Below are 22,725 nucleotides of genomic sequence, written 5' to 3' on the forward strand. Positions count from 1 at the left end.
ATCTTAGGGTCCCACTGATATTTGAACAACAAACTCTCATTAAAAGAAAGAAAACTCAGTGGAAGCTACTGCTGCATCCAGTCACATACATGGGGGGAGAAAGAGTATGGGGCAATAGGATATTATATTAGCCATTTGAATTTGTATTGATAACAAAGAGCCATGTTTTACTGCTGCTATGAATGAGTGGCGCAAAACAGATGACAGAGAAAAGGCATTTTTCATAACTAGAGTTATGAAAAAAATGCATTTCAGGAAGCCAGTTTGCTTGCAAGATGCTGCTCTCTTCAGGAAGTATTATGTAACTGTGGGGCTAATACAAAAGTGCTCTCAGATCAGCAGTCTCCAACGTTAAGTTTTGGGCTTCTGCTAAACTTAACTATGTTCAAAGACAGCCTACATTAATGCAATACACTTGTTGGAAATTTCACTCTCTTTTAAATTCACAATTTTACCAGCTTGTGCACTTTTACTGTATTAAAAAGAATAAAATAAACTGAACCAGTGTGCATTTTCCAAGAACCACTGGATATACCAATATCCCAAAGAAATGCATGATTCTTGCTATGAACAACACATTCTCAACTTCAGGACTGAACACTTCAAAGGAGTATCAGAATGGGACGCAGCTATTCTATGACTTCCAAAGTCAGCTAAAGAGTAGGATAGGCAACTGCTACCTTTTAGAGAGTTTCTTATGCTTTGGCTTTGTAACATAGAATGCTCTACAGCTTTCACAGTACAGGAAATATGATGTAGCTGAGGGAATGCTGCCACACCTGCTGGGCCATGGTTATTAATGAATTCACAGATTCCAAAGCCAGAAGGGATCACTAGGATAATCCAGTCTGATCTGTGTGCACAGGCTGTAAATTTTTTTCTAGAAGCTGGATTAATTTTAGCAAGTCTTTTAGAAAGGTACCTAATCTCATTCTAAAGATTCCAAGGGATGGTGATTCCATCATCTCCCCTGGGGTAAGATCCTCTGATGTTTAATTACCCTCAGAGCAAGAAAATTGAGTCTTATTTCAAAGTTGAGTTAGTGTACCTTCATCTTCCAGCCACTGGATCTTGTTATGCCTTTGTCAGCAAGACTGAGAAGCCCCTCACTATCAGATATTTTCCACATGTAAATATTCATACACAGTGATCAAGTCACCTCTCAACCTTCTCTGATAAGCTAAGCAGATGGAGCTCCTTAAGCTTCACATCACATTCATAGAATATTAGGGTTGGAAGGGACCTCAGGAGGTTATCTAGTCCAAACCCCCTGCTCAAAGCAGGACCAATCCCCAACTAAATCACCCCAACCAGGGCTTTGTCAAGCCCAACCTTAAAAATCTCAAAGGAAGAAGATTCCACCACCTCCCTAGGTAACGCATTCCAGTGCTTCACCCCCCTCCTAGTGAAAGTTTTTCCTAATATCCAACCTAAATTATTGTTTTCCAGCCCCTGAAACATTTTTGTGACCTTTCTTCAAACTCCCTCCAGCATTGCCACATCATTCTTCAACTGTGGACACCGGATCTGGGTACAGCATTCTTGCAGCTGTTTTACCAATGCTGTGTACAGAGGCAAGGTCAGTTCTCGACACCCATTTAATAGTCCCCTTTTATACATCCAAGGACCACATTAGCCCTTTCTGCCACAGTAGTACACTGAGTGCTCACTGAGGCAGTCATCTACAACAATCCCCAAATCCTTTTCCGAATTACTGATTCCCAAGACAGTATCCCATCCCATAGGTATAGCCTGCATTCTTTGTTCCCAGATGTATTAACCTTGCATTCACCTGTATTAACACACATTGTATAGGACTGTTACCATTTAACTAGGAGATTCAGATCACTCTGTAGCAGTAACCAGTTCTCATTATTTACTACCTCACCACACAGCATGTTATCTGCTAACTGTATCTTTTCCAGATTCATAATTAGACAGGCAACAATTCATAATTAGCTAGGCAATCCAGATGGAGGATTTTTGGCTCCCAATATAGTTAACCCAGATAACTTTGCTAAAATTGTCCACATTACATGAAGTCAAAGTTATGTCCCTCAAGTGATGAACAAAACAAAACCAGGAAGCAGGGGCAGATTTTTCATACTAGTTGTTTTAAATTAGCTTTTGCTTTCTACACACAAGGGAGAGAGTGTGAGGTGAAAAAAACAGATGGAAAACTTTGCTGAACAAAAACCAACGTGTTTACCATTGGCCTAAATTTAAAATGAACAGTGTAAATAAAAACACAATCAAAGCTTTTACACTTATGTACACTCTTACTTAACACAACCTATTTGAAACAAAAATCATCAATATTATCAGGGTTTAAACTAAAAACAAAAAAATCTTCTACACTTGATGGCTTCTTTACCTGTCGAAATATCTCTGTAAGAAAGTTAACATTACTTCTTTTAGAAGAAAAGACTTTGCGGACTATTTCAATATCAGTTAGATGCTCTTCATCAATACTACAAAGGCTGGAGGAACTTGGTTCTCTCTCTGTTAGGGTGCTTGTATTAGAATGAGATTGTTCTGGCTCTGTATTTCTATCGGGTCTATCAACAGTGTCATTTTTACTGTCTTCTCTAGAAGCCATGCTAGCAGCTGCTCTCTGAAACAAAAGAGCAAGAAAATAGTTCTAGTAATATAATTTAAATACAATTCTTAAAACAGCACAGAGAATTCTGCAGACAATGTGAGAAATAAGTATCTCAAAGCGCTACATATCTACTAGATAATGTAGAAAGTTAGTGGTTGTCTGAAGCCAGTTAAAGTACAGATCTCAAGCACAAGGGAAGTCCAGTTATTGTCCAGTCAGATCAATGACCTTCACTAAGAATTCTAATCTGTGTTGCCTTTATTCAGTTTGCTAACCTATAATCAGACATTTCTTGGGAGTATTTAGAAGTGTTATCACAAACAACCCAGTCTTACAAAACCTCAGCAAACAGAGCCACGGAAGTCAAAAAGAATTTGGATTGCTGGATTGGGCTTTAAGGGAAACTGAGCATATCACTCTATGCAGAGAAGTAAATGTAGATTTACTTCAACAATTCACCAAAAAGTAATTTATAGATCAAAACATTTTGTTAGGTGAATGAAAACAGTACTTCACAGTATATTTCTATTATTTTGGTATAAGATTTAAATATTTGGCGATTCTTTCCATATTGGATTCAGGCCTGGAGATTTCATTTAAAGACAAATAGTCTTTCTTCAATTAGCTAAAACTAAGGAGATGTCTACACAGCGCTTTAATGTGGCTGTGTAATCGTGGCTCCAGCTCTCCCAGTGCTGTAATAAAACCACCTCTGTGAGGGGCTCCCAGCACTGTAGCACTATCTACACTGTCACTTTACAGGGCTGAAATTTGCATCCATCAGGGGTGTGTTTTTCCACACCCCTGAGCAAAGAAAGTTTCGGTGCTGTAAGTGGCAGTGTAGACAAGGCCTAAGAGAAACATACAGTGGTAGAATTTCAGTGTTGACATCACAACAGAAGACTACTAAGAAATCTTTCAAAATAGAGAAAATCTATTTGAAATGTGCGTTTGGTGATACCTGAATATTCTTTGGCACAATTTCACCACCTTCCATCCCAGGAATATGAGGTCCTGTATGAGGTTTTGGCTCAAGCCAGAAAGACACCAGCCATCGAATGACAATAACACGAGCCTTAAGGAAAGGTTCCTTTGTGCAATATATTGCTTCATTGGTTTCAGCATCTTTCTTTACCATTACATAGTGTGGCTTTGGTCTCATTTGTGGTATCTCTGTGATGAAAAGCAAGCATTTTAAAATTAGTGTCAGAAGAAAGGCTTACCACCTCAAAGCCCTATCCAACCCAATTGAAATCCCAGGACTTCTGGGTTTTTGAAACTCCCAGGATAGCACAGTCATTAATTCCACAAGGGCATGGGACAGACATTCTCTCAATAGCAATAAAAGAGAAGAGCATTAAGCTTCAAAAGGCAGCCCCTGGAAATTGTATTTGTGGCCTAGAAGGCTGCAAACATTTTCTACTGGATGAACCGCTCCATTTACCCCTTCTTTATGCTCTCGTTTGTGGGGTAACAAACAATTCTTAACAAGTAAAGTTTAATTTATAAAGTACCTTTTTATCAGATGATCCCCTAAGCTGTTTTAAAATTATGTACTATACTGAGGAATTACATAGCCTGCCACTGATATGGAGTGAAACCCAGCAAAATTTTGACAGCGAACAGCAACACTACGCCACTGTTCAGAACAAAAAAGTAAAGGAAGCCACCTTTCAGTTAAAACTACATGAGCAATTTTAAGTGGCAGAATGTAATTACCCAAACTGGACTTTGGCCCAAACAAGCACAGCATTTTCATTTAGGGTGGGAAGAAACTGTTGTAGGTTTATTTAGAAATGAAAATTTGTTTATAATTGATCAAATAGGTTATTGAGCAACAATTCACAGATGAAGTAATTCACCCATTTTGCAGAGGATCATATCATACCACTTAAACCCTGTGGTTGAACCTCTAGGGGTTGTGGGGGGGGAGAATGTAGGTGAATCAGATGCAAAGTGATGTCAACACACTAAGTGGGACAGAAAAGCTATACTTGCTGATCTATGTGGGTCTAGTGTGGAAGGTCATGAAGGGAACAGGCAGTGAGCATACTAAAACAAGTGTCATGAAATCTATGTTGATGTAGATCCATGGTTTCAGCACCCCTGGCATGGTGGGTTCAGGGCCTCTATTCCAATCCACAGGCTTTAACAGCAGTTTTGAGGAACATACAACAGCCCTTGCTGGCTTTTGTGGAGGCCAGCAAGTGGGAGGAAAGTGTGTGGCATGAATTTCACCTGCCCAACCACTCTATCCTTATAGGCTTTGTTTAAATTAGGATGGAAAGGTGTGTTAAATTGTGTTAGCTAGCTTAATCTAACCAACCCCTTTTAAAACTCTAACACAAGGCAAGTTATATTTTAACATATGCAAAACTTGTTAATTTAGAGCTTGGGAGATGCCACGGTCTTAACATGACCAGCCTAGCACATGCTAACATATAATTTGCCTGGTCTTGACTAAACTTTAGAAGGTATTATGGAGTCTAACTGATCTGGCTCTGTGTCAATGGAGTGGATATTACCCAATGAGCAACACCGCTAATTTCTTTTGGATCCACAGAACTAACAGTTTTTTTCTCTTCTAAATGTAATTTAATCCATGATATAGGGTGCATTACGTTTGGTTTTTTTTTTTTTTAAACTTGGTTCTTAGAGCAGTGAGTGTATCCAAATGACTAATATGGTTTAGATAGAACAGCAGACTGCCTCCTGGGATAGAAGCTTGGCACTACGATTGGCTCACCTAGAAGCTAAAGAGCGAGTAACATTTTGGAGAAGAGGAACCTAAGAAACTTGAAAAGATCTTGTCTAATTTTTTAGAAACCTTCGATTAATTCTTAAGTGGATGGAAACAGATAATGCTTTCTTTTCCCCTCCCTGCCCTTGTTCCTTCTGCTCCTTTTCCTCCCACCCCATTCCTTTATATATTTTTCTTTAAGTTATTCCTTTCTGTTGTCCCCTGATTTTAGGAATGTGGGATGAAATCAAAACTATAAATTTAAAAAAATGATTTTAAGTATGTAAGAGTTAAATTTATTTAAAGTGAATCAGAGCAATACAGCATCCTGACTGTTAAATAATTAAAAAGAGAGGTCAAGTGGTGTTTCCATCAATACAGGTGAACTCAGTAGAATTGAAACCATACATCATAGATAAAGGCCATATTTCTTAACAGTAAGGGAAATGTTTTTGATCCAAGTTCTCTGCAAGCAGCATCTCTATACTGTAAGTTGCAAAATGTTTAAGCATCTGTACAATCATTAAACACCACTTACCAAGTACAGGATTATACAAACTGGTCTCCTTACAGATGTTTGGGAAAATATAAGGCAAGTAATATTTTTTAAAATATGAAAACAAGAATGAAAATCCCTTTTCTTGGTTTTCCTTGTTCTTCCATTCTAAACTCTTGACCTTAAAGAAAAAAAAATTACTTTTTGAGGCTGAAACATGGAATATTTGTTTCAATATTTCCCAAGTATATCAAATGTTTCAGAAGTTTGCTGTAGTTTTTTGTTTTTTTAAGTTGTCAAAAGTCAAACAAATTTCAGTTTTAATTAAACGTCAAATGTACTTTAAAGATTTGCTAAACGGAGCAAAGATAAAGTAAGAGGAAAGATTCTATTGCTTAATTATACAAGAGAAATTACTACATTAGGACTGGATTGTACGCATTTTAATAATTATAATGTTACATTTTCAAAATGGTGGGAGGGACTGGCTATCTGAGAGATTAGTAAAACTATGCAAATCTTTTCCTCTAAGCTCTGGATTCAGCAGAATACTTAACCATATATGTAATTTTAAGCACATGCAGAATCCCACTGAAATCAGAGATTTTAAGAATATCAAGCCTGAGGTGGCCCCTCCAGAAGTGGGTTTAATTTGTAGTAAATCATCCTGCTTTGTTTCAAAGTTACTTTATAAAATATAAAAGTATATTTGTGCTTACCTGAAAGATTCCTTTCTTTTTTGTGTAAAAATGTCCAGAGATCTGTTACAATAGGTACTTCAGCCTGCCTGCAGCTCAAGAGCAGAACCAGACCTGTCAATCACTGACAGCCGGGGTATGCTCTGCTTTCTGAAGTTCCTTCCAGTTCACGTAACTTCTAGGGACGGCATAATTCAAATATACTTTCTTAAATTAGAGATTGATTTGTTTTTCCTCAAAGCATATTGACTGCAGAATATGGTAAATTCAACCTACTGACAACATACCCAAATCCTTGAATGTCAGTTTACATCTCTGTCCTGGGTAATCCACTTGTCTCCAGAATGGGCTGGATCTGTGGACCTTAGTACTCAAAAGTAGGAAAATTTTCAGGTAAGCACTGAGAAGTTTTCCTATTCTTTTTCATGCTAAGGTCCAAAGACCCATTAGAATGGGATTTTCAGAGCAGTGCCCTCTCAGGGATTATCCTTCAAATATGGACTTCCAAAACAAGATAAAGGAGATACCTGTATATAATCTATCTAGTCGAGGGCACTAAGATACCGAGAACTCTTCTCCAAAAGAAGAGAAGTAGCATTGGCTATGACTGGATGACCAATATGCAGAATTTGGTCAACTAATGGCCATCTGCAGATCTCAGTACAGGACTGCTCTGCAATTGTGAGTGAGCCTAAGAACTAGACTCTGATGCTTAATTGAAGTAGGAACAGTTCTTGAATTTACTCATGGAATGGATGCTACGACACAGTTATGAAGAGTACCCGTCTGAATTAAAAAGTATAATAATGGTACTTTGTTAGAGAAAGCTCCCAAACTCAGATAAAAAACATCTGATTATAGATAGTAGCCACTGGGAAGCCTACTCTAATGGACAGGAAATATAATGACACTTTCCTTCAGAGATTCAATCTGGGTAGTGCTGGAATATGCAGAACGAGGTTCCAAGAATGTACTGAATGACCTTGCAGAGTTGGAATAAGGTGGATGCCCAAATGAAGCATTTAATATTGGATTGTACAAAACTTCCTTTTCTTTAAAATGTTGAGAACATTATACCGAATCTTAGCAGAATTTGATTTTTATAATTTCTACAGATAAAAGTAAACATTCATGTTAGCATCTTTTTTTTCTTATGGATTTTAAATGTTCACAGTTGTGGAAAATTATGGGGAGGATAGTTAATGAGATGATTAGACAATGAACGTTGAAAGATTGTTAACAAGATGAAGATGGCCCTAATGGTGTGGTGTCACAGAAACAATCTTCTCATACGATACTTTGTTCCCAACAGTATTCATCCTCCCCAGCCCTATGACTGACTTCCCTGGCACCATGTGTCTATTTGACCTGAATCAAAAGACAGAGTGATTTGGTTCCTGAACTATGTATTCTTCAGTCTTATCTCTTCCTGGAAAATGTTTTTGATCAGGGTTCTGTAGAGAGAAGTGAACTTCAATCTTCTCTAAAGCCATTAATATTGCTACTATGATCCCAGAGAGACACCCTGGAATCACACGTCAGTTCAAATGATAATGATCAAATCTGGGAAAAGAAAAAGGCTGCCATCTGTCTCCAAAACATAAGAATTGTCCGAGGATGGTAAAATGGGAATTCTTGAAGAAAAATCTCCTTTAGGAACTTATTTAGATGATTCAGCTAAGGCTGTGCGCTGTTCTCAATTCCCAGAGTATAGAAATAGGATGGGGAGAGGGTTTTAATGCTCTGATCTGAAGAAAGATTATGGATGATTTCATTCATGTAGTGGCCTTTCCGTGGGTTGTTGAGACTGGGAGTGGGACAGAGCGGTTTCTAAAATTCTTGCACAGCTCCACAGGGTCTCTCCTCTGGACAATATCCAATGATCCCATCTGATCAAAGCTATACATGTAGCCCTAGTATTCCCAAACTGAGAAAGCCTGGCATCACATGGGGTCTTACTCCACATGCAGCTGGTTAAGAGGCCTGCATATATCTCTGAATAGAGATGAGCAATAGAGATCAGATAGTGACCATGCACTTGTTCTAGATACCTCTTGCAAAGAGATATTTTCTCATGTTGTACTTCAGAGTGCTTCTAATTTCCCATATCACCAATATTCATTTCCACAGTGCCTGGCAGGACTCCGGATTGTAAGCTGACTTTACTGATGACTGAATAGTCTCAGCTTTCCATAAAAGTTTTCCCATCGTATCACTTACACAGCTGGGAACTGCTTTGTCTGAGTTTCTTACCCCAAGAACCAGAGACCCACTATACATGAAACAGGATTTGAATCCCATTTCCCCCTCACTCACTTTTTATCCAGGGAGAAGCTCTTGGTCACACAATTTTAAGTCCCAAAAAGGCCATATTCCTTACAATTAGGGTTGTCAATCGAAGTTAACTCATGCGATTAACTAAAAAAAAATTGTGATTAATCGCACTGTTAAATAATAGAATACCAATTGAAATTTATTAAATATTTTCAGATGTTTTTCTACATTTTCAAATGTTGATTTCTATTACAACACAGAATACAAAGTCTACAGTGCTCACTATTATTTTTATTACAAATATTTGCATTAAAATTATAAACAAAAGAAATAGTATTTTTCAATTCACCTCCTACAAGTACTGTAGTGCAATCTCTATCATGAAAGGTTTCAGAGTAGCAGCCGTGTTAGTCTGTATTCACAAAAAGAAAAGGAGTACTTGTGGCACCTTAGAGACTAACCAATTTATCTGAGCACAAGCTTTCGTGAGCTACAAATAAATTTATTTATGCTCAAATAAATTTGTTAGTCTCTAAGGTGCCACAAGTACTTCTTTTCTATCATGAAAGTGCAACTTATATATGTAACAAAAATCTCCGTATCTGCTCTCAAAAACAAAATGTAAAACTTTACAAGTCCACTCAGTCCTACTTCTTGTTCAGCCAAATTGCTAAGACAAACAAGTTTGTTTACATTTACAGGAGATGCTGCTGCCTGCTTCTTATTTACAATGTCCCCTGAAAGTGAAAACAGGCATTTGCATGGCACTTTTGTAACTGGCGTTGCAAGGTATTTATGTGACAGATATACTAAACATTCGTATGCCCCTTCATGCTTCGGCCACCATTCCAGAGGATATGCTTCCATGCTGATGATGCTCATTAAAAAATAATTAAATTTGTGACTGAACTCCTTGGGAGAAGAACTGTATGTCTTCGGCTCTGTTTTACCCGCTTTCTGCCATATATTTTATGTTAGAGCCGTCTCAGATGATGACCCAGCACATTTATTTTAAGAACGCTTCCACAGCAGATTTGACAAAATGCAAAGATACCAATGTGAGTTTTCTAAAAATAGCTACAGCACTTGACTCAAGATATAAGAATCAGAAGTGCCTTCCAAAATCTGAGAGGGATGAGGTGTGGAGCATGCTTTCAGAAGTCTTAAAAGAGCAACTCTCAGATGCTGAAACTATAGACTCCAAACCACCAAAAAAGAAAATCAACCTTCTGCTGGTGGCATCTGAATCAGATGATGAAAATGAACAGTCTGCACTGCTTTGGATTGTTATCAAGCAGAACCCATCATCAGCATGGATGCATGTCCTCTGGAATGGTGGTTGAAGAGGAAGGGACATATGAATCTTTAGCGCATCTGGCACGTAAATATCTTGCCACACCAGCTACAACAGTGCCATGCAAACACCTGTTCTCACTTTCAAGTGACATTGTAAACAAGAAGCAGGCAGCATTATCTCCTGCAAATTGTAACCAAGTTTGTTTGACTGAATGACTGGCTGAAGTAGGACTGAGTGGACTTTTGGCTCTAAAGTTTTACACTGAAAAATAAAACAATTCAGTTATTTTTTGTGCATAATTCTACATTTGTAAGTTCAGCTTTCATGATAAAGAGATTTCACTACAGTACTTGTATGAGGTGAATTGAAAAATACTATTTCTTTTGATTTTTTACAGTGCAAATATTTGTAATCAAATATATAAAGTGAGCACTATATTGTCTGTATTCTGTGTAATTGAAACCAATATATTTGAAAATGTAGAAAACATCCAAAAATATTTAAATAAATGGTATTCCATTTTATTTTTTTTAATGGTGCAATTAATCGCTATTAATTTTTTTTAATTGCTTGACAGCCCTACTTGCAATATTATCCACCCACATTAGCACTGCTTGTAAAAGTATGCAGGGGCACTTAGGGAGTCACAGAACAGTTTTTGTTTATTTTTGTTGTACTAATGACACCTGGAAGTTTTCATGCCCTAGGGAGGGGACTGAAATGATGCCAGCCCACACATGGCTAACTTTGAAAGGCCTGTATAGTGAAGAGACCAGTCTTTCAGGTAAAAATCTCCCCAGTTAAAAATCCTAAGTCACTGATCAGGATAGCCACATTTATATGCAGTAGTGATACCACATTAAATTTTAACTAGTACACTATTGGGAGCCTACTGGCCTCATAAATGGAAGCTGGGAAAGAATGAAAAAAAATGGTGAGCCATGAAAACCCTTTACTGCCTGCTGACTCTTCCAGATCTGGGATGCTGCCCCTCTCATCACTCCGTAACCATCTGCCCCAGGGAGGAAGTAGAGGCAGTGGAGAGGCAGGGTAGCTGGGAACAATTATCTGGACATTAGGCCATGGTGACTGGGAATGATAGCCCAATACTTTCCCATTCTTTTAGGTATGGCAGGAAATTCCTATCCCACTATTAGATCCTTCAAGGCTACATGAGAAGGAATATATAGCTACAGGTTGCCTTGGGCTGCTGTACACCTCCTAAGCTTAGTTTTACAGTGAACTCTTGCCTCACAATCTATCCTCTGGTGTTTAGATATATTATTTGATTCGCAACTGATTTGGACTGGAGGTCTTCTTCCCCTTAGGAGAAAGAATTTCCTTGGGAGGTTCAGGGAGGGGTGCACACCGACAGGCATCAGCATATGTTTATGGCCTGGTCTTTTCTGCTCTGATTTGCCATGCTGCAGTCTGTGGAGCTGAGCAGGGGAAACAGGCACTGAGGATTATCTGCTCTGCTGCACTCAGTAAGGTGAGCAGGGAAAACAGAACTAATTAACTTTCCCTTTCAGAGTCTTTTCCCATAAGCCTGCTTCAGAGGCAGTATGAAATCAGGCTCAGAAGACTCCAAAAATATGTCAAGAGGCTAGTGATCTCCCTGTCCTCCAAGCGGCTTGGTTTATGCGTTTTCCCTCCCACAAACGGGCCTCTCCCGAGTTCCTCAAGAAAGGTACTGACTCCCCAGAACTAGATCCCTCTCTGTTGAATGGAATTTACATGCATCAGATAAGTCTGTTTTCCCAGGAGGTTTGAGCCTCGGCCATGAGTTGGGATTGCCAGGGGAGTAGAGTTAGAGGTGGCAGCTGAGCCCAAAAGCCCCTTACTGCATTCACTGGCATCAGCAGTGTCCAGTGCCCTCCATCCTTGGTTCAGTGAGAGGAAGCGGCGGCAGCAGCTGCTGAGCTCCACAGTCAGAGGTCTGGTTGATGGGCCATAGGACTCAGGTGTGATCTTCCATCTGGCAGTCTGCCCTTCTCGCTTCACTTTCCTCATGTACTATGGGGAGAAAAGGGCTGGCTGCCCCAGAGAAAATTCTTTTCCATTCCTGCCTGGCTCATTTCCTGCCCTGGGAAAGGAAGGGAGCTAAGGGGACCCTACCCAGCTTGTGCTGGGAGGGTGAAACTGCATCCTGCCTGCAGAGCCAGCAGATCTCCCCAACATGCTTCATCCCCTTTTTGAGTAAGGCCCTTTTGCCTCTGGGTTTTCCTCAACCTAGCACACTTCCTCAAGCCTGCAAGAGCATCAGCTGCTAAAAACACCTCACTAGCAAAAGTGGATTTTTGGGGAGACTGTTCCCTCAGCTCCAATGACGCCCTAGGGATGTACTTGGGAATTAGACAGACATATTATTGGATTAAACTGTTAGTCTAAACATTTGAAATAAAGTTTGAAATTTTTCCTCACTAAAGCTTGGCAGCAGGTAAAGTTGGGTTGAGCCCATCAGCCGCATGGGGGCAGAAAAAACTGGAGGTAACTTCCAGAGGCCAGGCTTTCCCCTCCTATCAGTGACTGACAGGTCTGGTTCTGCTCCCAAGCTTTAAGCAGGCTGAAGTATCCACTACGATTGATCTGTGGACCTTGGCACAAACGAGAAATAGACACTTTCTGAAAGTATATTTTCTATAAGATACACTCTTGGAAGGTGAAACAAAATAATTAGTCATTCCTGTGTATGTTTACAGTGCTGTTGGTCCATTACAGTAGATGGATCAAAAATAATTACTCTTCTTCTGTTTGCAACCTATGGAACATACCTGAATTACTATGTATTTCAAAAGTGCTTCTAGAAAGTAGCTTGTAAGATCTTCTTGTCCTTTATCTCCTGATTGTGGAGGGACAAGTGGAGTAATTTCCTCTACAGTCACTTGCGCTGTCCAAAAATAAAAAATAAATTTATTAACATACTGGAACAAATTATTAAACAATCAATTTGTAAGCACCTAGAAGGTAAAAGGGAGATATATAATAGCCAACATAGATTTGTCAAAAACAAACCATGACAAACTAATTTGATTTCCTTTTTACCAGCCAGGTGGATAGGAGGGAAGCAGCAAATGTGATTTATCTTGATTTCAGTAAATTCTTTGACAGTCCCACATGACATTCTCATAAGCCTACAAGTGAAATGTGGTCTATATGAAATTATTATAAGGCTGGTGCGCAAATAGTTGAAAAACTATACCCAAAGAATAGTTATCAGTGGTTCACTAGCTGGGAGGATGTATCTACAGGAGTTCCACAGGAGTCTGTCCTGAGTCTGGTACTACTTAATATTTTCATTAATTATATGGATAATGGGATAGAGAGTATACTTATTAAATTGCTAATGACACCAACCTAGAAGGGCTTGAAAGCCTTAGGAGGACAGGATTAGAATTCAACACACCTTGACAAATTGGGGAATTGGTCTGAAATCAACAAGATCAAATTCAATAAAGACAAAGTGCAAAGTACTAAACTTCAGAAGGAAAAATCAAATGTAACAAATACAAATTGGAGAATAGCTGGCTAGGAAATAGTACTGCAGAAAAAAAATCTAGGAATTATAGGGGATCACAAATTGAATAAGTGATGCATTTGTGAATAAGGCTAATATAATTCTGGGGTGTATTAACAGAAGGGTTGTATGCAATACACAGGAGATAACTACTCTGCTCTACTTGGCACTGGTGAGGTCTCAGCTGGAGTAGCGTGTCCAGTTTTGGATACCCACTTTAGGAAAGGTAAGGAAAAAATGGAAAGAGTCCAGAAGAGAGCTACAAAAATTATAAAAGGTTTAGAAAACCTGACCTATGAAGATGGATGAAAAAAATGGGCATATTTAGTCTTGAGAAAAAGACGACAGAGGGGATTAGATATCAGTCTTCAAATATATTAAGGGCTATTATAAAGAGGATGGTGATCAACTGTTGTCCTATCTTCAGTGGACATGGACAAGTAATAATGGGCTTAATGTGCAGCAAGGGAGATTTAGGTTAGATATTGGGAAAAACTTTCTAACTACGAGGAAAGTTAAGATCTAGGATACATGCTACAAGGGAGATTGAGGAATCCCCACCATTGGAGGTTTTTAAGAATAGGACAGAAACACCTATCAGGCATAGATTAGGTATATCTGGTCCTGCCTCAGCGCAGGGGAATGGATGAAGTGACCTTCAATGGTCTCTTCCAGCACTATATTCCTATAGTACATTTCATCAATACATAAAAATATATTGTTTCCCTTAATTTGTGTTTGTCTGCAAAATTACAACAAACACGTGTTGGAAAATTGGCTGCTCAAAACAAAATCAAATACAAATTATAACCAAAAACCCTACCCTTAGAGGAATTCAAATTTAAAAGACTTTGCCAATAAGTCCCCACAAGTTGCCTTATCCCCTTTGTACTTTTTTCACTTTTATGTGGTAAGCACACATCAGTCATTATCATCAAGGCTATCTGTGCTTACCTTTGAATACTTCTTTTACTAAATCTGTCTGCTGAGTTCCTATTTTAAAAATGTTATTGTTCCATTTTCCTCATTTGTCTTGATTTTATGGATTTCACACTTTTGTTTTAAGGAATTAAAATATCTATCCTATGGTTCTTTCAGTTCCTTTTTCATTAGTCAGTAATCTTAAACCTGTTTTATCATTATTGTTGCTGCTTTTAGATTTTAGTTACATGTTTATTTAAACTCTCCAATTACATTAGTTCAGTGCTTCTCTATTTTGTACTCTCTTGTAATTGGCGCTTGGAATTTTTTCCAGCTCCTCGTCCTCTAATTCTTTGCTGCCTAACAGCATATGAAGTCCTGCCCTGTTTATTCCTCCTTTCCTATTGTCCTGGACACTGTAGCATGATAGACAAGACAACAAGAACCTCTAGGGTCCCTAGCACAATCCTCACAATGGGGCTGCTCTGAAGCTGTGAACCCTGGAAGCCCCGGTGTCCCCAGCAGCCCACCAGGACAGCTGCTGGGAAACCAAGCATGGCCTGTGGTGATTCACTGGAAGTTCACTGAAGTGAATATTGACAGGTTTCAGAGTAGCAGCAGTGTTAGTCTGTATCCGCAAAAAGAAAAGGAGTACTTGTGGTACGTTAGAGACTAACATTTATTTGAGCATAAGCTTTCGTGAGCTACATCTCACTTCATCCACAAAGTAAAACTATTTCTTATGTTTATTCCCCCCCTCCCCGCTACTGTTCCTCACACGTTCTTTTCAACTGCTGGAAATGGCCCACCTTGATTATCACTACAAAAGGTTTTTCCCTCCTCCCCTGCTGGTAACAGCTCACCTTACCTGATCACTCTCCTTACAGTGTGTATGGCAACACCCATTGTTTCGTGTTCTGTGTATATATAAATCTCTCCACTGTATTTTCCACTGAAATCTTCTGCTCAAATAAATTTGTTAGTCTCTAAGGTGCCAAAAGTACTTTTTTTTTTTAAATGAATATGTTTCCACAAAATATTTTACATTTTGACAAATCAACAGTTTCTAATAAAAGCCTGTTTTGTCAGAAAATACTGACCAGCTCTAGTTATGATAACCAATATGAGAGGAGATGATGCTATGAATCCGTTTGCTTTTTTTTAAAAGGTGAAGTTGAAATAAATCTTCATACAGGGGTCTTATGGAGATAGTGATACAGCCGCAGGTATAAATGTTGCTCCGAGTGACCTGCAGAACTCATTGTCCCAAGAAATCATTGAGACTAAGAATCTAGTAGGAATCAAAGGCTCATCCATATGGATAATGAAAATATCCAGTTGCATTAGCTAGTATAAAAATTAAGTCATAAGAGGATATAAGCCCTTATGCCTCAGGGCATAAGGCCCCAATTAGAGGTTACAGTTTCTCCTATAGGCAAGTTATTCTATAAATTGTTCACTATGGTGGTTCATAAATCTTTCACTTGAATATCAGGTACTGGCCACTGTCAAGATACTGGATTAGTTGGACCACTGCTCTGCTGCAGTAAAGCAACATGTATGTTCCTAAGAGATGTGGGAAGAGAAATAAGGGTCAGGGTCAATGATAACACCAGGATCCTAGAAGCCCTGAGCACAGCTGCACTCATTAGTGGTTCCAAAATCCCCATGGGTAACAGAAAGCATGTCAGACTACTTACTTTAGTTATTTCTACAGTACCTGAGCAATGGAAAAGTTAGTGAAATGGGACCATGTAAAGAACTGGGTAATGTTACTAAATTACTTACTTTCTTGTACATTAAGTGGAGGGTTAATGAGATTATCTAGTGTTCGAGGTCCATACTCAGATTGTGGTGATGAAAATCCAGGAATTAAGCAAGAAAACATACACAGCTGTTCTTTACTACAGTTATTCTGAAGTGCTTGCAACCACAAGAGGAAGAGACGCACACCTTCTCGACGGATCTTAAAAGGGGAAAAAAGGAGGAGTTTTTTGTTTCTCAGACTCTTTTCTTTTTACGCTGCATTACACTCTAGTGTGTACACTTGCAAATAGCTTCCTTACATATGTATACGAATAAGCAAAAGGACCAGGTCTGGAGAATACAAAAGTGCTATTTTTGCACACTCCCTGGCACAATCTCCCTTTCAGTAAAGAACTACAACAGAGGGCATGTCAACAATACCACTCTTTTTTCCTCAAAAGTAATCAGTGTTACAAAATATATTTCTTAAAAAATTATTAGATATTTCTGCTCATAATCAAAACTATGATAGAAAAAGATTGAAGTCTCATATTATATAAATGAGCCATAAACTATTCCTCTCCCCATATAAAGTAAAAATTAGGACTTCTTTCCTCTTGAAAGCAAAAACTAAAGCGCCACTCCTGCAAACACTATGCACCTGCTTACCTCTATGGGACTTCTCAAGGTACTAAACCAGGTGCACAGAAGTTGACAGGTTTGGGGCCTATTATGAACGTAATCAATCTTGTTAGTCAGTGTTACTGGTTTTGTGCCAGTGATTATTCTAAGAAATACAATATACACATCAAAAATGCAAAAGCAAAGATATATATTTATTTTTCTTACCTTTAAGGAATTTCCGGTGTGAAGCAGTTTCTTTAAAATCAAGCCTAAAAGGAAAATATATTTTAAAGATGTTCTTTGCTCTTTATTTAACTTCAGATGTCAGAGTTCTCGGTCAGACTTGATAATCTTTTAAGCAAGTCCTTGGCAATCTCCAATTTACTCTTGGTGAACTTGATATCCTCTGACAATCACCTCAATGCCAGAAGGGGGGAAAAAAGATCACCTTCTACAAGATCTGTTCTTTTTCTCATAATCAATACAAAAAAAATTATAGAAACGTAGGATGGTGTAAATAAAAGCACAAGTGGGCAAATCCCCCCAATTCATCAATGTTGTTGCTATTCGAATGCCTAGTTTAGGGTTATACTGGATAGCTTGTGTTCCAGTGTTTCTCTTTTTTACATTAAATCATTACCAGACAGGAAAAGGACTTCCTGGGTCATCTACTTTAACTTGTGGCATAGAGCAGGATTTTCCATCTACACTATCTTTATGTTTTCTCTAATATTGTTCTTTTATACAAAACTCCAGTAATGTGCCTATGACAATCAGGGTCCAATTATTGTGTTAAAAAAGTATGTCAAGTAATGTCTTTTATGAAACCTTGTAATGTTCTGAACTTAATGGTCTTTAGGAGATATGTATACAGACTGTGGTTTTGAATTTATACAGAGAAAACTGTGCTAATAATCTGTGCTACAACATTCAGCTCCACCTCACAACAAGGTGGTAAGTAGTGAAGACTGGGAAGGGATGCCTCACCAAGTAGACGAGACTAGCTCCAAGCACCTAGCACTGTACAATCCTAAAAAAGATAACTAATGAACCATTAACATTAGTAGGAAGAAACTAAAACACCCCAGCTATAAAGTCAAGAGGGGACTTCCCCCACCCTGAATCACTAATCTGACAGAAAACAAAAAAAAACCCTGTAAACCCTTTTTAAAAGGGAAAAGGTTTGAAGTGAAGTCTATCCAGAATCAGAGGGACAGTCTTGAAGGTGGGAGGCTGTCTGAACGCTGGATCCCCACTGTGGCAGTGGGCATGATTGGAAACTTTTCAGAGACAATAGTAAGCTTTATTAGAAATGGGAGTTTAATTTGAAAGCAGAGAGCTTGTGGTTGCATCTTTATGTTTATCTTCTGTGTAACTTGTATGCGTTTGCTTCCCCTTATAATTATTCTTTGAATCTATGGTTTTTCTATCAAATAAAATGTTTTGTTTATTTTTAACCCAAGCAGGTCTCCAGTGCGCGAACTATGTGGAGTGTGTGTGCCAAAGCAAGCTGCTGTCTTGGGGGGGGAGGGGGGGAAGCAGGTTTCGTGCATTTCAGGGTGATGAACCAGATGGGAAAAGTGCAGTTGTCCGGTAGTTAAGAACTCGGGGTAGACTAATTTGGGGGAGACTCGGAACTGCAAGGGTCACCTTGAAAGGAGTAACTATTCTGGTGGAAGCCAGGGTGAGACTTTATACTTGCGTGCTGGCTCCTGGTATCAGGGTCCTGAGCCATCACAGTAAGGCACCTAAAGTTACAAGGCAGGCAGTGACAGAAGCCCTTGCTTGTCTGAGTGATCTCCAAATGTCACAATGCCTTAACTATCTCTCTAGAAAAAACATTTCATAATATCATTTACCTTATTGTTAAGAAGCTTAAGAACATCGAGACTAAGTTTCTTTTTTAAAAGTTGCAGATGTTTCAAGTCCTTGCTCCTTATTATGCCACTTTAAGTAATCCCTATCCCCTCCTTTATATTATCACGCAAATAAAACTGTCAAACTTAAGACATTAAAGAACTCAATTACACTTTATATAGTATCTTGTTTGATTCTATTTTTTTAAACCACTTATAATAAAAAAAAACAGGATTTCTTTTTTAAATACAAACTCACCTATACTATGAAACTGCCACCTCTGGTGAATCCTTTCTGGAAGAAGCTGTAAAATTTTCTACAAAAGCAAAAGCCAACAATCCACACTACACAGTTATTACTTAAAAAACGTATGCGAGAATTACCAAAGATTAACAGCCGTTATCAAGGAGAAAATGTAAGTTTTCTTAATTAATAATGCTGTCTTTTTGCGGCATCCACCCACCCCAAAAAAACAGCCACCCGCAGGAAGAAGATAAGCAAATGTTTAGAAAATTATTTTTATCTGCATCCAAGATTCAAGTTAAATATACATATGCAGCATTTCTCTGTAATTATATAAATGAACAAGTATTTCTATAGTGTCTTCCCACGTATCTGACCACCTCCAGTATATAACAAGCTAGAAATAGCTTGATTCACCATTGAATTACATTCTTTGTGGGGACACAAGGTAGGTAAGGTAATATCTTTTATTGGACCAACTTCTGTTGAGAGAGAGAAGCTTTTGAGCCACACAGAGCTCTTCTTCAAGCCTGGGAAAGCTGCATCATAGCTAAATCCAATGTGGAACAGATTGTTTAGCATAAGTAGCTAGCACAGTCTAAAGGCACCATTCAAGGTAGAGTGGCCCATTAACATCTCTACAGTCATAGGACAAAAAGAGAGGGTTAGCGGGTTACAGATTGTTGTAATAAGCCATATATACAGTGTCTCTCTTCAGCCCATGATTTTTAGTACCTAGCAGAGTGATCAATTTAATCCCAAGCTTGTCTTCTGAAAAAGTGTTGTGCAGGTTTCCTTTGAGGGTGAGGGCTGATCGATCACTCTATATCTGACCTCTTTGTGAAGTGTTCACCCACAGGTGATAGGAAAATGATAAAAAGACAAAAATATCCTGTGAGAGTTCATTTGAGAGCACAGCAATTGTCTGATTTCACTCACATAGTTATTGGGGCATTTAGTGCACTGGATGAGGTATGCCACATGTTGTGTTAGGCATGTGTAGGATCCAGGGATGACTGCAGAGGTGTTAATAACAATCTGCCTTGAATGGTCCCTTACAATACATGCTAACTACTTACCCTAAACTATCAGCTCAACTTTGCATTTTGCTGTGATGCTGGAAGTACCCTTTCCAGAATTGAAGAGCTGTGTGTGGCTTCTCTCTCACCAACAGAAGTTGGTCCTATAAAAGCTATTACCTCATCCACCTGGTCTCTCTAATATCCTGGAACTGACACAGTTACAACTACACTGAATACATTATTTTTTGAGCAGTTAATGTTTAACCTGTGTAGTTGCATCCAAAGAAGCAGGCAACGGCCCTACCAAAACCATATTCACTGATCCTCCCCATGAAATTACATGATTTGCTCTCTCCAGGTTTGCTCCAATTTCTAACAGCCTAATCTTACAGTTCCATTGTGTTAAAACTCAAAAACTTTTCTGGCAAATTATCCGAGTCAAAAAACAATACTGGAAGATTCAAAACATCTTACCTCAAAAATAAAAAGTATAGCATCTAATTCTTCCCTCTGAGACTTGTGACCTAAATTTAATTTAAAAAGAATCCTTAAATTATGTAGTTTTCATTATGAAAAGTCATTTAAGGGCCCATTGACTAAAAATATAAATACACAAAACATCTATACTTCTACAGACACAGAAAGTAGATTTACATTCCTTCTATTGCAAGGATTTAGACTGGTTGAAAACAGTACCCTATATTTTGACATTATATTTAGAGTCTACAGATGAACACACCTGAAACCAACTGTAACTATGGAGCTAATGACTAGTGTAGTCACTAAAAATATAAAATGCACAATATTTTGCAGGGATAACAATACAAAACCTAGATGTAAGTGGAATTTATTTAGGTTTCAGAGCAAACTTAGATTTCACTTTTTAAATTGGATTAAAATGTGAAACCGCACTATTAGATGAAAAGGTTTTGAGTTCTGGTTTATATTTTTCTCTCACAGAATATTAAAGCAAACTCTGGAATGGAGTTATAACATTCAACAAGAGAGAATTAAAGAACTTTTTAACAAAGGTGACTTTTTTGACTTGCCCCACTCTCCAGATCAAATTATACCACACACTTTATAAAACATGCAGTATATTTTGGGAAATAAAAACTATTTCTTTAAATCTACAGTACACAGCTAGCCTTAAAATTTGAGTCTCCTCAAATCTGCATGAAGATTAGAAGGGCTAGCAGGCGAGCTTGTCTCTCCTTGCCCAATCTGAGTGTCAGTAGCTTCTCCCTTTGTATCTTGCTAAGAATGATCCAACTGGTGAACCTGCCTTGGATCTCACAGCCCACACAGATGGTAACAAACAGTTGAGCACAAATGATGCAATCAAGGCCAACCCTGATTCAAGGTGTCAATAAACAGCTGCAGAGAAAGAAATTTCAAATTTGAAAGACATCTGAAATTCTTACCTTTTTGTTTGAGACCTACTTCAATAGTCACAAAATTTTCAAAGAACACATAATATATATGTGAAAAGTGTAGGTCAAAAAACTGTTTAAGATCATTGGACTCTGCATTCTCTGAAACATAAACAAAAGGTTATTTTTCTCTCTCATTTATCTAGCCTTATGCTTCAACAAGTTATATCAATGTTTAATAATAATACCGGAAGGTGTTTAGGATGACTAATATATTCAATACAGAAGTCAAAGCACATTTACAATTCCAGCTAATGAAATTCAAGTCGGTGGGATTGGATTGCTTAGTATAGATTTATGGCTAAGCAAGACAAACAATGACCATTCTTTCTTAAATTTGTTTTGCATGCAAGACATCAAAGGTGTCACACCAATTCTATCTTAAGCATTCCTTGAGTTCAGGACACTTTAGTACAGTGGTCCCCAAAGAAGTGCCCGCAGGCGGCATGGCGCCTGCCGGAGCATTTTTGTGCACCTGCAGGACACTGTGCTGCCTAAATGCCGCCGTCGAACCACCTCCCGCCGAGAAGTGTTGCTGTTTCTCGGCTGCAGCGCTTCTCGCCGCTACAGCTTCTCGGTGGCATTTCGGCAGAGGGGTGTCCGGCGCCCACCACAGCCTTCTGGGAATAGCAATATGCTATTGCCACAGAAAGGTTGGGGCCCACTGCTCTAGTACCTAGAAACCAAGTACTTCCACCCCTACCCCCACCAAAAAAAAAAAAAATTAAATTAAATACTTTACACAACTAACCAAAATGTAGACACATACTTCACAATTAACATCATTAAATTATATGGGCCAAATGCGTCAGTATACAAACTTCACTATATTGTTATACATTCGTTCCACCTTAAATAAAGGCCTTTTTAATTATCAGTCTGACCATAATCTCCTAATGACAGTCCTCCTCACACCATTGTTCTTCTGATCCTTTTGTTTAAAACCAATGACTTCACAACTACCTGCATTCATGATAAGCTATAAGTGACAAAGTGTAAATGACAGATGCCAAATGCTTGTGCTTCAAAGCAGCACCCTGGAATCCCCATATTCACCATGGTCAAAGAATTATTATATATTTTGTGCAGAGTACGCCTTCTAAGGTATCATTTTAAAAGTCTTGATCTGTTGAACATTAATATCCTGTTGGATTGTATGTGCTATCATTGTAGGGAAATTATGAAGTTTTGCTATGTGTGTGTTACTAAAATATGTTGTGAGGTTGGGAACAACCACAACCAGCCTTTTAGGTGC

At 38.5% G+C, this 22,725-nt stretch overlaps 1 protein-coding gene across 9 annotated transcripts in view; it reads right to left on the minus strand.

The window, feature by feature from the left end:
• Positions 1–22,725, minus strand: part of RALGAPA1 (Ral GTPase activating protein catalytic subunit alpha 1) — a 238,149-nt gene that overhangs the window by 198,531 nt on the left and 16,893 nt on the right. For all 9 annotated transcript variants that reach the window (XM_048855930.2, XM_048855931.2, XM_048855932.2 and 6 more), the window contains exons 2-10: positions 21,462–21,572; positions 20,512–20,561; positions 19,031–19,088; positions 17,141–17,184; positions 16,334–16,511; positions 12,882–12,997; positions 5,881–6,019; positions 3,564–3,775; positions 2,375–2,614 (exon numbers count right to left, since the gene is read on the minus strand). In XM_048855930.2, the coding sequence (XP_048711887.1) occupies positions 2,375–2,614; positions 3,564–3,775; positions 5,881–6,019; positions 12,882–12,997; positions 16,334–16,511; positions 17,141–17,184; positions 19,031–19,088; positions 20,512–20,561; positions 21,462–21,572 (1,148 nt within the window). The remainder of the gene's footprint in view (positions 1–2,374; positions 2,615–3,563; positions 3,776–5,880; positions 6,020–12,881; positions 12,998–16,333; positions 16,512–17,140; positions 17,185–19,030; positions 19,089–20,511; positions 20,562–21,461; positions 21,573–22,725) is intronic.

Source organism: Caretta caretta, chromosome 6 (assembly GCF_965140235.1).
Source record: "Caretta caretta isolate rCarCar2 chromosome 6, rCarCar1.hap1, whole genome shotgun sequence".
In the NCBI taxonomy this organism is placed as follows: Eukaryota; Metazoa; Chordata; order Testudines; family Cheloniidae; genus Caretta; species Caretta caretta.